At 41.0% G+C, this 17473-nt stretch overlaps 1 protein-coding gene across 1 annotated transcript in view; it reads right to left on the bottom strand.

The window, feature by feature from the left end:
* The window catches only part of pcdh19 (protocadherin 19), a 144744-nt gene that overhangs the window by 61075 nt on the left and 66196 nt on the right, over positions 1-17473 (bottom strand). Inside the window, 1 exon segment of the mRNA XM_034181842.1 lies at positions 2168-2226. Coding sequence (XP_034037733.1) covers positions 2168-2226 — 59 coding nt within the window.

Raw genomic sequence — 17473 nt, 5'->3', positions numbered from 1 at the left:
ACAAATGAGCATGAGTCCCCATTGCAAAAGAAGGAAAAATATTAAGGGAAACAAATTCATGAGCGGCCACATGAAAATGCAACTTGTAACCTTGACACTAAGTGACATTAAATTCTCCACAGTATAGCTTTAAGACAGCAGCCATGAACGTTTTAGGACCCAGTCTCAAGTGGTAACCTTTTACAGTTCCAAATGAGGCACATCAAGAAATAGTTGCAGTTCTTGACTAGCCACTTGAGGCTGGCTCTAAAAGTGAGCAGGTTCCCATAGGAGCCCATGTTAAAATGTCCAAATTTAAAGCAGAAATGAACATGTTTGCAGTCTGGTACAAAAAATGCATTTGGTCTCGATGCCTAGTTTCAAAGTTCAGCAATGCTAAGTTCAGAGTGCTGTTCACTCTGAGGCCGCTGTCTGCGGCTGCTACGTAGGTGTTGTGGAACACTGTGTCTATCATTTTGCGCATTTTTTTTACAAATATCTGTAAAAATATGGCTTATTGAGTGGTTAGGTAACCTAATGAATCATCTAAGACCTGTGTACCTGACAATTATTGTGTGATTTAATTTTAGATGCTAGCATTTTTAGCAGCTATTGGTAATTTCAATTAAATTTATTTAATTTATATAGTGCTAAATCACAACAAAGTTGCCTCAAGGCTCTTCACACATGTAAAGGTGCCCTGACACTTGCACGACTTTGATGCATGCAGGAGAGTAAACTTGTCTTTAACTGGTCTATACTGAATGTGAGAAGAGCGTCTGCGTGTGCAACTGCGCAAAGAGAATTTTGAAATGTCCAAAAAATCTTTCATGCATAAATGTTGTGCAACACCAACACTACATGCAGCTGGACAAGTCGAGTAAAGTAGAAGTGAACAGAGCGAGTGGTTGTGTCACTACACCGCATCAGAACGCAGCTTGTCTGAACGATTATAACAAGATGTTAAATCTATCATAAACATACTTTTACAGCTGCACACAACAAGGAAAGAACATGCAACTGTTTTACCAAACCATGACAATGTAAACATGACAAATAATTACTTTTTTAGATGGCTCCAAAGGCTTTCTCCAGCTCGGTCAGACGGCTCCAGCTGGAGCGGTCCTCTGTGATTCAAGAAGTGATTAGAGCCATTTTCAGCAGCCAACTTGCAGAGAAAATAATCTGCTACGAAATAATTATTTTATTTTTGCAGCGTCCAGCGCAGAGCGTGGGGCAGCGAGTGGAACAAAGCGCTGCGTCCAGCTGGGAACACAGTCGGTGGGATCGTCACGATGATGTGCGTGCAAGTGTGCGGAACAATGTCATGCAAGTGTCATGGCAACTTAAGGTCTAATCTTACCAACTCCCAGAACAAGCACACAGGCAACAGTGGTAAGGAAAAACTCCCTCTGATGATTTAAAGAAGAAACCTCAAGCAGACCAGACTCAAAGGGGTGACCCTCTGCTAGGGCCATGCTACAGACACAATTTACAAAACAATTTATAAAATGAATATACAGGAAATGTTGCCAGTGCACAGGATGGGAGGGCTGCAGCAACAGACACCACAACCATCTCTGGATCGAGCCACACCACAAACAGAGAGAAAGTAGCTTCATGACATTAAGTCCCGTAAATCAATGATTACTGACAAAATAAGCAGGTCATAATTTTTAATGCCCACACCAAAGCAATCTATTATGAGAAGTCAGTCCTCAAAAATATGATTTAATATCCAAACCAAACATTTTTGGGATTTGTCTAGCCCACATCATGTGGGGTTTTGCCCAGGTTCCTCCTCTTTATCCATTTATGGGTTGGTCATGACGTAGTCAGAGTAAGCACTGCAAACATAGCGACACCAAGAGCAACAATTTTTAGGCTTCTATCAGCTATGCCTAATCTTCTACAATAGGAGCAAAACCCTTTACAGTTTCCAGATATTATTTGTAAATTGGATTTGTTTTTCGTTTTCACTGTATAATAATGTAATATTCATTAAATATGAGTTTGTGCCTCCTTTAAACAATTGTCTGAATGCATTATGGAGATTTATTTCAAAACACCTTCCTCTCGTTGCAATGAGCATGCTTCAACACATGCAGTAAATGCTGCAGCCGTAGCTGCTCTCTGGTTAGATAGAACAAGTCCAGATTACAGCTGATCATTTCTAATCAAGACATACCTTTTAATGAGGTGGGCTCTGCTGTTCACATAGCTGGAGTCAATGGAATAATTCTCCGTCTGCAGAAAAGAGCAAATGTGAGGGGTGGGGGGAGGGATGGGGGGATGATGGGTAGAAGGGCAACACAGAGAGGTACTTTTAATAACGGAAGCAACCAAAATAATGTTAGCAGTAATTGGCTTTCAGGGGAAATGTTATTTTACACAGAGACCCTGGTGAGCAGCCCCGGCTTTCAAAGGGCTGAATCCTATTCTCTTTCAAAGCACACACACAGAGCGGCTGACTGGGAGCTAAAGAGAGCTCAGCAGCGAGCACACCGCCTCTCCTCATCACCACCCGCGCCCCAGTGCTGGTCAACCCGCCATCTTTAAAATGGAGCCATTAGGGAGGAGGAGACCATCGTGCAGAAAGAAAAAGAAAAGTTTCCTCCCTCCCCCACCTCGTTTCTGAACTCTTCACTTTCACCATGTTTGAGGCCACATTAATGTAGAAATATTAAATAAATAACTGCAAGAGAAGTAGATGAGGTTAAGAGTGTACCAGGGGAATCTTAACTCTGCAATTGCAGATGAAAAGGCTTTTAGAATTATGCATACGACAGATCTCTGACCCACATTAGAGAACACAGTTCAAAAGCAGCATATATATAAAATATAGCAAAAAAAGAAAAAAAAAGTGCCTGATGATAAGGAGCAGAGTGGAGCAGGTAGACATCTACACTCATGTTTGCAGGCCAAAGGCTATCAAAGCCTCTCAAAGGACTTTCCAGTCCCAGAGAGAAGCCAGTGTTTGGACCTTTTCACAAACTTTGATAAGACGCAGGTGTTTTCTGCAGAAAGAAAGCAGAGCCTTCACTTAAAATTCCACAGCGCAGATACTGTATCCTGATAAAGACCACGAGCAGACACTCGACTTCTGAGGGAAATCCACAGTACAGATATCAAAGCAGAGTTTAGAGAAAAAAAAAGAAAGAGTCAGGGCATGATACGAAAGGTTAATGCAGGCAGCAGAGCGCGGTCGCTGATTATGAAGTAAGCGCCACGTTTGACACAGTCCTGCTGTTGCGGTATAGTGCCAGTCCTGCACAGCTGCCATCCACAACGGCCCAGCGGATTAAAACTCAGTATACTTATTAGATGGTAATGGGATTGAACATTCAGATTTTTTTTTCCAATGCATGTGTGGAAGCGAAACCATAACACTGAAGAAAGAGCAATGACAGGGGGAGTGAAGAAAAGAACAGAAATGAGTCCCAGGCATAATGATTCTTTTAAAAATACAGTATAAACTCAAGGTGGAACACCTTGGGCAGCATTTCATATCATACGAAAAGTAAAGCACGATATTTTGTACATATTCTAAAGAATTTATGCATGCACATGAGTTTCATATTTAGTGTTTAGGAATGCGCAATGGAAAATTTGCAATCTTATTGTTGGTGACATTATCACTGCCAGTTCGCTAATGACTATGTGTGATGTCCAAATGTTAATATGTTTTGCTATGATTTGTTCATAAGGATGACCTGAAACAGATGGTTCCTGGTTCAAGACTATTTATGCTTCATTCTCACAGCATTTGCCATGAAGCTCAAAATTGAGCTCAGGTGCCTCCTGTTTCCACTGATCATCCTTGAGATGTTTCTACAGCTTAATTGGATTCCACCTGGGGTAAATTCAGTTGACTGGACATGATTTGGAAAGACATATATAAGGTCTACATATAAGGTCCCACAGTTGACAGTGCATGTCAGGGCACAGGAACATTTCTGCTGCTTTGAAGGTCCCAATGATCACAGTGGCCTCCATCATCTGTAATTGGAAGAAGTTTGGATCCACCAGGACTCTTCCCAGAGCTGACCAACCGTCTAAACTGAGCGATTGGTGTAGAAGGGCCTTAGTCAAGGAGGTGACCAAGAACCTGATGGTCACTCTGTCAGAGCTCCAGAATTCCTTTGTGGAGAGAGAAGCTTCCAGAAAGACAACCATCTCTGCAGCAGTCCACCAATCAGGCCTGTATGACAGAGTGGCCAGACAGAAGCCACTCCTCAGTAAAAGGCACATGACGGCCTGCCAAAAGGCACCTGAAGGACTCTCAGACCATGGGAAACAAAACTCTCTGCTCTGATCAGACAAAGCTTGAACTCTTTGGTGTGAATGCCAGGCATCATGTTTGGAGGAAACCAGGCACCATCCCTACAGTGAAGCATGGTGGTGGCAACATCATGCTGTGAGGATGTTTTCCAGCAGCAGGAACTGGGAGACTAGTCAGGATTGAGGGAAAGATGAATGCAGCAAAGTACAGAGACATCCTGGATGAAAACCTGCTCCAGAGCGCCAAGATATCAAAGGAGTGGCTTCAGGACAACTCTGTGAATGTCCTTTCCTGGCCCAGCCAGAGCCCAGATCTGAATCTGATTGAACATCTCTGGAGAGATCTGAAAATGGCTGTGCACCAACACTCCCCATCCAACCTGATGGAGCTTGAGAGGTGCTGCAAAGAGGAATGGGCAAAACTGTCCAAACATAGGTGCGCCAAGCTTGTGATATCATATTCAAAAAGACTTGAGGCTGTAATTGCTGCCAAAGGTGCATCAACAAAGTAATGAGCAAAGAGTGTTACTACTTACATGTGATTTCTTAGTTTTTTTTTTTGTTTTGTTTTGTTTTGTTTTTTTTCTAAATTTGCAAAAAACAAAAAAGCAACCTTTTTCATGTTCTCATTATGTGGCCTTGTGAGTAGAATTTTGAGGGGAAAAAATTAATTTATTCCATTTTAGAATAAGGCTGTAACATAACAAAATGTGGAAAATGTTAAGCGCTGTTCATGCTTTCTGGATGTGCTGTATTTGGTTATTTTAGAAATGTAGGAATGGACCGTTGTCTGCCTGGAATGCTTGCCATTGAGACCCCATGCAGTTCCATAGTGTTGTGTATGGGCCACAGCACAGCACCAGAGCATACTCACAGACTTTACATGACTTGGATGGGTACTGCAAAACACTGGTATTGCATTGTTAATACTATTGGATTCTATTGTAGCCACTCAGAGTGTCTGTGGCCACTTCCAAATTTAACACAACAAAAATGATCAAATCTAGGCTCGTCTTCTTTTTAAGAAATACTTTCCCTCTTCCATTCCACCATGTAGCTGTATAACTAGCAGCACAATGCCCAGTCTCTCCAGTCACATCCACAGATGGTTATAACTCCTCCAGAGTCAACATGGTGTCTTGGTGGCTTCCGTCACTTGTCTCCCCCATGCCCCATCAGTCAGTTTCGATAATTGTTTACTTCAGACAGCTTTACCATACAGTTCTATACTGTTGGTAGTTTTTAATGATTGATTTAAATTAAGCCCAATGTGACTTGTAAATGTCCATGTGTCGATCCCCTGACACGTCTACATGATAAAATTCATCAAAGTGTGCCAATAACTGTCACATATTTTATGTATCTTTATTTGTTTTTATTTCATCATATGAAAACATTTTTTGTTGTTGTTACTCGGGAACAGTGGAAACTTTATTAAGTGCAATGATTCTAGAAGATTGGCTGATCTGCAGTGTTTTCTGAACATATTTTAAAGTTCAAGGGTTGCCAATATTTCTGGCCTGGACTGCAGATTATGGGTATGAATGACATTTTCTGATAAGTCCATATTTATGAATTTCTGGAACAGTAGACTGAAAAGCAGATGGTGTGTCATATTGTGATATACTAAAATAGATCTTATTTGGCACCTTCAATAACAAGATGGAGGACTCAGAGAGTGCAACACGCTCCTTACATGTCTGACATTAAGCCAGGCAAATTACTTGTTTGTGATTCGGAGATATAAAAAGCTAAGGTTCTGTGTGACCTTGACATCTGATCAATGGGGAACTCTTCCACCGTGTGAGTCTGCAAAATGTTTGATTTAAACAGTTATGATGTTGTGTTTGACCTTTCTTAGCCAGGAACAAAGGTCATATGATAAACAGAAGAGTGATATGACTTCATATTAATGTGTATTATATAATAGCTGAGTGGATCCTTGTCATGATGGTTGGTGCTTTGTGTGTCACATGACATGAATTATTTGTCCCATTTGTTTTGGTTCCATTTACTGTGCAAATTGGTTACATACGTTTTGTACCATTGCACACTGTGAACCCCACCCACTAGTGGAGACGGGGTTTAGCTAAACCTGGCAGAGTTTGTTTTGCTAACAGACAACTATTTGAATGAGCTAACTGACGGTGCTAATTCTTCTTAACACACACACAAAAAAACAAAAACAAATCCACAATGCCATAAGCCGTCAGGAAGCACGAAGAGCTGTTAGGGTGCTAAGGATAAGTTTACAGTGAGTGAAAACCTGGACAAATTTCTGATGTGATTTTTCATTGGTGTGAGGAAGTACACAAAGTCTTTTTTTTTTTTTTTTTGGAAGTACATGAAGTCAGTGCACGGCATCATGGACTACATCCTTAGAATTCCTTTTGGACTTCTATTTAAAGTTTGTGTTGGACTGTTGACATCAAGGCTAGTGATGCACACCACAATGTAAGTCCGTTTTCTGTTGTTCAAATGACAAGGATCTATTTTAACCATTATATAAAACAAATAATGAATGTTTTTACATTCTTTCAATGGAAAGAATATTTCATAAAATATTCATACCATTGAACTCATAAACATTTATTATTTGTATAATAGTAACCAGAGAAGTATTGTTAACCAATTCTTCAGAATACCCATTCTCAATATCCATGGTACACTCTTACCCTGAATTTGTGGACTTTAGTACAAAATCGCCTGGAAACCTGTTGCCTTACACTATTTAAGATTTTGCAATTTTTATTAAAACGTAATTTTAAGTTACAGCTACAAAGCTACAAAAACTTTAAGCTACAAAGTTCCATGTTGTCCTGTGTATTTTCACCTTGTGGAAAAACTTAACTCACTTAAGGCAAATAGTTTTCACAACGTTCTCTGTTAAAGTCAACTAATCCAGGATGAATGTACCAGTATCATCTATCAGTATGAAGCCTGAAATTAGAATTCGTCCTGTGACTGTGACTTCTCACCAATTTTTCTAAAAATCAAATCAGTGTGTCTTTGGATGACTCTCAATCATTCTACCAAGTTTGTTCCAAATCAAATCAAAACTCTCAGGCGTATGGCTGGACACACATGACGGAAAGCAATACGTCCACATGTGCTACCACTGCCTGCAGGGGTAATCAGACAACAAGCTATTCTGTACCACCTGACCTCCATTATTCCACATTATGTATCACTAGATACACAAGAACACAGGGCAAGTCTCTGATGGAGGGTTACTGAATTAAGATGTGATGTTTGTGGGGTGAAGGTTAGCATGATTCCCTCTGCAATTTCACCATTTACCCCTAATTAAGCTTGAGCTCACCATTATACAGAAGCTAATCCATAAAAAGGTATTTAATTAACATTTAATTATTAATACAGCTGGCACTATGTTTGCTGAGGAACATTACCTCAACCTCTTTTTTGTTCCCATTCAGATCGGCTCCATTAATAACAAGGTTAGTGGTACTGGCAACATACTGCAAATTAATGATGTTGGAAAAACTGAGGAAAGAGTTATGAAACATGAATATTATTGACTGCATATTATGTTTGAATGTTCCACCTGAGCTCCATTTTGAGCTCAGAGAACACAGATTAAACTTATCTTCATCTTTCAGAGCGGCTGTGCATCCAGTGAACGGCTAATGAAAATACCGGGCAGGAGTAACAAGGGGAAAACTTCATTTATAAGACAGGATGGAATTTTTCTTGTGAATGTCAGTGTGGCTGCAGCTGCAGTCAGTAATTGGTTTGGATGACAGGCTGTACGTGAGTGCAGCCTGGAGAGGAATATGCCACACTTCTGCTCTCTCTACCTGATTCATTCCTCAGGTGGAACCTGACTTTCCACAATTTCCTCTCAGAGATTTTAACTTTGACTTGTCTTAATATAGTACGTAACAACCACATGAGAGTCATTAGTGATCAGCCTGAAACTATTTGACAAGGCGAGTAATTTGAGCACTAAAAATCCTGAAGATAAATTGCCTCCAGGATTTGTTTCATTCCTTCAAAGATTACAGATGATAGCACGGCCGTATTCACTGATGCACCAAGAGATGCATGTAGGTTGTGTTTTGACCATGTTGGAATTGCAACACTTTTAGGAAGCTTACAAACTGCTTATGCAGCAAAATTCTTGCACAACACAAGGTGCTAGAATGTTTTGCACTCAAACATTGTTGTACATGAAATGTTTGCAAATCAAATCTATTATCAGACAGCACAGCAACACCACACATACTTTTTCAAAAAGTATTAGGAACTCAGTACTATATCGACTCTGAGGCCTATTTGTGCTTATCCACAGATTCTGTAGCATGAAGCAGTTGAGAGTCTACAGCTCCCTTTACACAGTTCGCGAGTACACATTTACAGTTTGGTGTAATGGGACAGTGCAGATGAAGTGTCTTGTCCAAGGTCACAGACAGACAGCGCAACTACAAATCAAATCCAGATCTAGATATTGCTATAAAATGTTACAAAATATCAGGCATGTAGAAAAATATGTTGTAAAGTATCAGGCATCTCGAGAAATGTTACAAATTATCAGGTATTTTAGTAAAATGTTACCAAACCTTGAGCATGTGGAGAAATTATTCAAAGTATTGAGTATGTAAAAAAAAAAAATATGATATAAAGTATCAGGCATGGAGTGAAAATGTTACAAAGTATCAGACATGTAGAGAAAATGTTGCAAAGTATCAGGCATGTAGAGAAAATGTTACAAAGTATCAGACATGTAGAGAAAATGTTGCAAAGTATCAGACATGTAGAGAAAATGTTACAAAGTATCAGACGTAGAGAAAATGTTGCAAAGTATCAGACATGTAGAGAAAATGTTACAAAGTATCAGGCATGTAGAGGAAAATGTTACAAAGTATCAGACATGTATAGGAAATGTTACAAAGTATCAGACATGTAGAAAAAAATGTTACAAAGTATCAGGCATGTAGAGAAAATGTTACAAAGTATCAGACATGTAGAGAAAATGTTGCAAAGTATCAGACATGTAGAGAAAATGTTGCAAAGTATCAGACATGTAGAGAAAATGTTACAAAGTATCAGGCATGTAGAGAAAATGTTACAAAGTATCAGACATGTAGAGAAAATGTTACAAAGTATCAGACATGTAGAGAAAATGTTACAAAGTATCAGGCATGTAGAGAAAATGTTACAAAGTATCAGGCATGTAGAGAAAATGTTACAAAGTATCAGACATGTAGAGAAAATGTTACAAAGTATTGGGTATGTAGAAAAATATGTTACAAAGCATCAGGCATGAAACTTATATAAGAAACATACAAGTGTCAAAAGTGAGCTGTTTTATAAAGTGTGAAAGAAATACCAAGCTAAGTAACTGATCTGAGGCATAGCGGTACAACTAAATATGGGCTTTCCATAAATCATGAAATATGGACTCACTATTTAGAAAGCAACAGGTCAACATGACCCTTTCTTCCTATTTTTTTTTCCAGCTTATGTTAAATGATTTATAAAGTTTTCATAAAATAAATAATGAACTAATTAAAAATAGTTTACAAATGCATTATTAGGACAGCCTTGTTATGAAGTGGTACTGCTACAACATACAGCTAACATTAGCTGTTAGCTGAGGTAACTACAAATGTGAACTGTTACAGCTGTAACATGCCTTTTTTAATTAAGTAACTCATGCAATCATAAAATACTTGTCAGAAGACTCCATTATGAAGATAATAGAGCCTAGTATTGGTATGTCACACTTTTCAGCCGTACTTCTCCAAATGTTCCAGTTTCATCTTCAACACAGCAGCTGTTTGCTAACAAAGCCAAAACACAACTAATAACCACATTTCCTCCGTTCATCAAATTGTCAGTGGAAATAAACAGGCATAAAAAGACATAACCTCGGGCGCTCAAGCGGTCCTATTCTGAGTGACAATCAGATGCATTAGACTCTTCTTCCTGTAAAGAAATGCAATGTCTAACTCCTGCATTTCTGAGCGACTTCAAATTGGAGGACACGTCAATATATCTTGGGAGGTCAAGTTTCAGGCAAGAGGATGAGAACTGCTTAACTACAGCGAGGACGCCACAAATGGCTGCTTAATCAGGTTGGACAATGTGTTGTTGTGATGCGAGCAGCCCACGTTTGGTGGCCAGAGGCATTCTATCCCCATAATTATTGTTCAGTTTCATCTAACTGACTGCAGAGAGGACTGTAGTCCCTCATGTCACATGTTGACTGATAGGTCATGTCAGCAAAAGTGCAGCGGAAAGTGGAAAGAGAGTGGAGATGGAATGAAATGGGTGAGAGTTGACCTGTGGGAGATGTGCGGTTGAGCTGCAGCCCGGTAGATTTCTCCTTTTCACCCCGAACTTCTTTCTCTCCAGTAAATGTGTGACACTGGGACGCTGGGTTCACAGAGAGGAAAAGCAATCTCCTCGCCCGGTTGCTACCATAAGATTTGATTTGCCTTCCTCCCAGCGTGACAATTGGGTCTGTTGTCAGGATGCAAGTGTATTCATTGTGTGAGGGCGCGGGGTGCACCAGAGAACGACGGTGGGGTTGGGTGATGGTTGGGGGTGGTAGACGGCGGGGCTGGAGACACCTCTTGTTCCACCAGTAAACACCCGACAACTTCAGCAGATGTCACACAGACAGCAGTGACAAAGAAAAAAGTCAGACAGCTGCTCTGCTGTATGTATTGTTGAGGCGTACGCAGCAAACGCTGTAAACAACCAAGGAAAATGTGAATAGAAGCAATATGAACTAAAACATGCTGTTTAGAAATCTGCTGTTTTCTTCTTTTAGTCATTTCAAACTATAGAATGGCACATGCTGAAGGGCACACCTCTATAATGCCTCAATGACATGTAACTGTGGTCTACAGCCAAAAACTTCAGAAATAAATGTGGTCAAACTAATAGAATACAAATTATATACAATATACACTACTGTGCCAACATATAAAACCCTTGACTCTGAAATGATGGAGGATAAGTGAATCATGAAGGGAAATAGTCCAGTAAACTTGGATAACAATGGTGCCAAATGTGATCCAATGTTATTTTTCACAGAGGTGTTCAATATATGTCAAGTTAAAGCTTAACAGACCTTACTCCCATAAAACATTTTTTTATAAAATAAAATATCCTGTCCTGAAGCAGTTTCTCAACAAAATATACATGGCAGAGAATCTAAAAGCTTAAATGTCTTGGAAATGTCAGAAAATCAGTAGGTTTAATTGACATATTGGAATTGAGTCCACCAAAATCCATAATAAATACCAACTGGTTAACAAAGACCAGTGGAATCATGTGTATTCTAGGCAGAGACTACCCGTAGAGAATTTTATGAAAATTAATCCATTAAGAAATTAAATTTTTCTGTCATTTCTTTTCACCCAGATCCACTCTAAAATGTAACCCTATCCATGTCATATCACATATTACATTTTATCAAAATCTAAACATGAGAACAAAAATTCTCAGAGATACATTGCAAAGTATCAGGCATGTACAGAAAATGTTCCTTTGAAACAGTAAACTTCACCAAAAATCAAACATTTGAACTAATTTCCATTACATTAGCTATTTTCCAGTCTTCATAGTTGTCCTCACTTCCTTAATAATATCCTTAATAATTTGCTGCACTTCCTGATTTACTCTCTCCACATCATCCAGCATTCTTTATGTATCTTTTTCTTCATTCATCAGCCCCTCAAAATACTCCCTCCACCTTCTCAACATACACTCTTTGCTTTTCAGCATATTTTCATTTGCATCCTTTATCACCCTAATCTGCTGCACATCCATTCTAGCTCAGTCTGTCTGTCTGGCCACTCGGTACAAGTATTTTTCCACCTTTCTTAAGCCCCCACCACATATAGCAAGAATGTGCAGGGACCAGGCCGACAAGGCAAATATGGTCATAATCCGGACACAGTCGGGAAGAAAAGAGACGTAGTCAGCCGTGTCAGAATGCATCCAGACTGTCTTGTGCACACCTGCAGGATGCCGCCCAAACATATTTCAGACAACAGTCAGATAACACAGACTACTGTCAGATGCCACAACATTGGAGCTGTCACTCACCCACTCACTAACCCACGCAATCAATTCTTCACTCATCCTCACATTCGCAGCTCTAAACTGACCTCTCATCAGGAGGAGGGTGTGCTGACAGGAGTGTGTGTGTGAGTGTGTCTCACAAGACAGAGTGTGCACATGTACGTGCATTGAACAAGGGATCCAAGTAGTGTGTGAGTGTGTGGCCAGATGAAATGTGTATTTAGCTGTGCGCGTGTGTTCATAATGGATGAACGAGTCGCAACGCGAGTGCGCACACGTGTGCCTGCGTTGTAGAACAAGTGATCAAAGCAGCGTGAGTGTGTTGCCGAAATGTTCGCTCAGCTGCATGTGTGTGTTCATAATGGCTGTGCCATTCACTCCGCGTGCACACATCGGGCGCATGTGCACGTGAGAGCACAGGCGCGGTCCATCCAGAGAGCACACAAAAAGGCTGACAACTGTCAGTGATGGTCTGCTTGTGTACAGTCTAATGTAAAATGCCTTTCGGTGTTTGATCAGTATATCCTTCATTGCTAGACTTTATTCATCCAGCTGGACTCCGTAACTGCTGCTGTACTGTGCTGGCAGTGCGCCAACTTCCCACATGTGGCAACATTCTTCAAACACAGCCAGTGAACTGCCTCTAACGCGTGCAGAGTGCCACATACATTATATCAACATTTCCTTTGCCCTCCCTGGCCGGGGTCCAGTGGAGGTGGACAAACGTGGCTCAACATGTTGGCAGGCTTTGCTGTGACTGACCGATCTCAGAGTTCAATCAACCACGATCAGACCGTTTCAGACGCTGTTATGATTCCATCAGATTATGTAGACTACGATCAAATGATGCAAAAACTGCACATAGACTGCCGTCAGATGTGCGTTGCATCTTGATGGCGCCAAGAGCATTTTGAACATGTGGCACACACTTAGGACAGCGGAGGGAATGGAACCAAATATGTAGATGCTCACAGACCGCCGCCCGTTGGTCTTCAGACCGCACCTCAATATTTCCCGATTGTTGCTGGATGTGTCATTCTGATGCAATTCGGCCTCAATCGGCGTATGTGTGATGGGGGTGTTAGTGTTCTACTTCATGTACAGCTCACTATATTCCCTGTCCTTATCCTTTGCCATATCTCTTTTCACCTTATGCCATTTTTCTGTGTACTCCTCTGCTTTCATCATCTTCCCTACTATCACAATTCTTTTATGCCAAACTCTTAAGGTCTTAAGCTTTCCTGAACATCTACATTCTACAGTCTCTTTGTCTTCCTTCCTCTGTTAAGTTGTCACCCACGCCTTCTTACCTGTCTCGCTCACCACATCTGCAGTAACTGTTCAGTTATCCAAAATCACTTCATCTCCATCCAGTACCCGTTTCACCTCCTCCCTGAATTTCACACAACAGTCATCCTTATTCAGCTTTCACCATTTAATCCTTGCGTCAACTCTGACACTCTTCCGCTTCTTCACCTCCAAGGTCGCACTAAAAACCACCATCCAATGCTGTCTGGCTATGCTCTCCCCTGCTACCTCCGTCTCCAATTTGTCCACCTGTGCACACCTTCCTTTACATCTGTACGTCACCCTGTGCTCCTCCTTCTTCATAAAATGAGTATATACAACACAACTGTCATATCCTTTTTGCAAAGTCTATCAGTATTTGCCCTTCCACATTCCTCTCCTTGATACAAAATCTACCCATCACCCATGTTTCCTTCACCAACATGGCCACCACTCTTTCATGCTTTGATACACTTTCCACCACCTCATTTAACTCACTCCAGAAATCTCACAACCTGTCTGTTGGTGCACATGTACTGGTCACATTCATCATCACCCCTTCAATTTCCAACTTCACACTCATCACCCTCTCAGACATTCACTTCACCTCCAGTGCACTCTTAATATACTATTCCTTTAGAATAACTCACTACACCATTTCAATAACTACACCATTTCTCCTCCCATTCCCACCATGATAAAACATTTTGAAGCCACATCAATGCTCCTGGCCTGACGTCCACATGGTTTCTTGTACACAGAGTATGTCCAGTCATTACCAGTCATGTTTCCAACATTCAAAGTCCTGACTCTCACTTCCACACTTCTAAGTTTCTACATCTCCGGCTGCTTCAAGACACATTGTCTCCCTCTTATTCTTCTTCTTCATCTAACAGCAGCCCAATTTAAGGCAGCACCCTCATGGACATTCTTAAACAGGGCCTCGGCTGATCCGGTATGGACATTTGATTTGTGAAATGTGTGTTTGGCAAAATTTAGACTGGATGCTCTTCCTAACACAACCCTACTCATTGGTCTGGGCTTGGTACCAGCACTCCAATGAAATGGAAGTATACTCCCATATGGTTGAGTTACAACCAGGCTTCTGTGATTTTGAAAACATATAAATAAATAAAATCCTTTCCCAGGCCTTTTTGTGTTTTGACCAAATGCAATAAAGTAAAATGAAATAGATCATTATTTATAAAATTATAAGTTGACATGTGCTTTAAACAGAAATGTTTTTGGAGGCAAGATTCAAAATCAACTGTATGAAATATGATCATTTTTATAATGGTACTCAAATTGGTTAAATATTAAATACCGCCTGGGTTGGCTTGAACAAAAAATGTTTTTGTTTTTTAACTCAAGGATTTGAAAGAAAAAAAAAATCTATTGCACAAATCACTGTTTCATGTTTGTCACTGATGCAGCTTTTTAATGTTATCGATTTGGTCGACACAAAATATCCAGCAACATTTGAGGCAGATATAAAACACTTTGACTGCTTCACTAAAACATGTTGAAAACATACAGAAAATCAACCGAGAACGAATCAATTACAACTGAGGTATCAAATTCTGTCCGTATGTTTTGTGTTTGTGCAGTTTGATGTTGTGTCCCACCGACTCCTCATAGTCTCAGAAGGAAATATTACACGTAATGCACCTTGTTATTAATATCCCGGCCTTACAAAGAGACAACAACCAAGTACAATTAAATAATAGAAAAAAAATGCTGGTGTAGCAAAGCTCAAACAGCAGCAATGGAAGGGAATGCACGTAAATCCTAAATTGTACATGGGAAAAAGTGCATGTTTGCAGATGCAGATTGTGCACTTCTGCAGCCGAGCTACAGAGGCATGTCCAGTGATATGCAGCTACAGGGGACTTGCTCATTTTGCACATTGTGCATATGAAAAGAAATGTGCATGCATGCATGCACAGACACACACATCACGCACTCTTTCTGCCTCCCCACAAAAGCACAGCTCACAGCAATCACTGATCTGCAGGTTTCAGCTGGTGAGTGACCACCCTGCGTCTCCCACCTCCACATGCAGCCTGTATGACAACCATGACAGAGACTCAGACCACCAATGCTGCTGCTTGTGAGAAGGACAAGGTGCTCTGCCCTCCACTATGACTACCATCATCACCACTTCCCCATTATAGAATTTCCCATAGATCCTCTGCCATCTGCTAGATTATAGATTTCCCCTTTTCCTTTAGAGAGGGCAGGGCCCCTAAGGGAGGATCAGGAGTAAAAAAGGATGAAAGAGTGCCTGAGGCACAGCCACGGTTGTGGATAAGATTACATTTTCTATTTCTGCCTGCTTAAGGGGGCCTGCCGTGATGAATACAGAGTTGTGACCATTTAATATCAAATGGCTCCTCGACAAACTCCAACTGTCCACTATCAATCATGACTGAAGGACATGACAAATAACCCCGCATTATTTCACTTCATCACCCCTCAATTCACCCTAAATCCAGTGGCAAAGTGTTTCAACAACCACCGGTGGCCACCAGACATCAGATTTAGAAATCAAAGAAACTGACAAAACTCCATATACGAGGTCTGTGATAAAAGTAACGGACCTTATTATTTTTTTCAAAAACCATATGGATTTGAATCACGTGTGATTACATCAGACATGCTTGAACCCTCGTGGGCATGCAAGAGTTTTTTCACGCCTGTCGGTTACGTCATTCGCCTGTGGGCAGTCTTTGAGTGAGGAGTCGCCCACCCTCTTGTCGTTTTTTCATTGTTTAGGAATGGCTCAGAGACTGCTGCTTTGTTTGATCAAAATTTTTTCAAAACTGTAAGGCACAACTGAGTGGACACCATTCAATAAATTCAGCTGGTTTTCGTTAAAAAATTTAACGGCTGATGAGAGATTTTGGTCTGGTAGTGTCGCTTTAAGGACGGCCCACGGCGCCTGATGCCGATCTGCACTTCGAGGCGGCAGCGTCTTGCCGTTTCAAGTTGAAAACTTTCACATTTCAGGCTCTGTTGACCCAGGAAGTCGTCAGAGAACAGAGAACTTTCAGAAGAAGTCGGCATGAGGAGTTTATTCGGACATTCCATTGTTAACGGACAATTTGTAATGAAAGAACGTGCGGGCAGAGTCGCTTGTCGGGCCGGACCCGACCGCGGGGGGTCGCGACAGGAAAAACACCTCCGTTGGAACATGCCCAAGCTGTTAAACAATTTCTCAGTTACTCACTTGTTGAAAGCCATCAAAAGCTGCCTGAATTTTACAAATGGTTTTCAACACGGAGGTGTTTTTCCTGTCGCGGCGCACACAGATTTGCCAAGTCGTCACGGAAATGACTCGGCGAATTTGCGCGCACGTCTTTCATTAAAAAATGTCCTTATACAGTGGAATGTCCACATAAAGTCTTCATGCCGGCCTCTTCTGAATCTTCTCTGTTCTCTCACGACATCCTGGGTGAATTAAGCCTTAAATTAGGATGTTTTCAGGTTGAAACAAGCCGACGACGGCGCCTGGAAACACTGCGCGACGTCCCGCTCTGTGGGAAGTCCTTACACCGACAGAAACACCCCATAATCTCTCATCAGCCGTTAAACTTTTCACCGAAAACCAGCTTAATTTCTCGAATAGTGTCCACTCGGATATTCCTCGCAGGTCCAGAAAAAATGTTGATAAAGCAACGTGCGCCGTCCGCAGCGGCTATTCAGACAAAGAGATTCCGACGGGCAGGGTGGAGCACTCCTCACTCAAGGCCTGCCCACAGGTGAATGACGTCACCGACGCGTGAAAAAACTCACGCATGTGCACGAGGGTTCAAGCATGTCTGACGTAAAAACATATGAATCAAATCCATTTATTTTTTGAAAAAAA

The sequence above is a fragment of the Thalassophryne amazonica genome, chromosome 11 (assembly GCF_902500255.1).
Source record: "Thalassophryne amazonica chromosome 11, fThaAma1.1, whole genome shotgun sequence".
NCBI classification, from domain to species: Eukaryota; Metazoa; Chordata; class Actinopteri; order Batrachoidiformes; family Batrachoididae; genus Thalassophryne; species Thalassophryne amazonica.
This window is presented reverse-complemented; position numbering and strand designations above follow the sequence as displayed.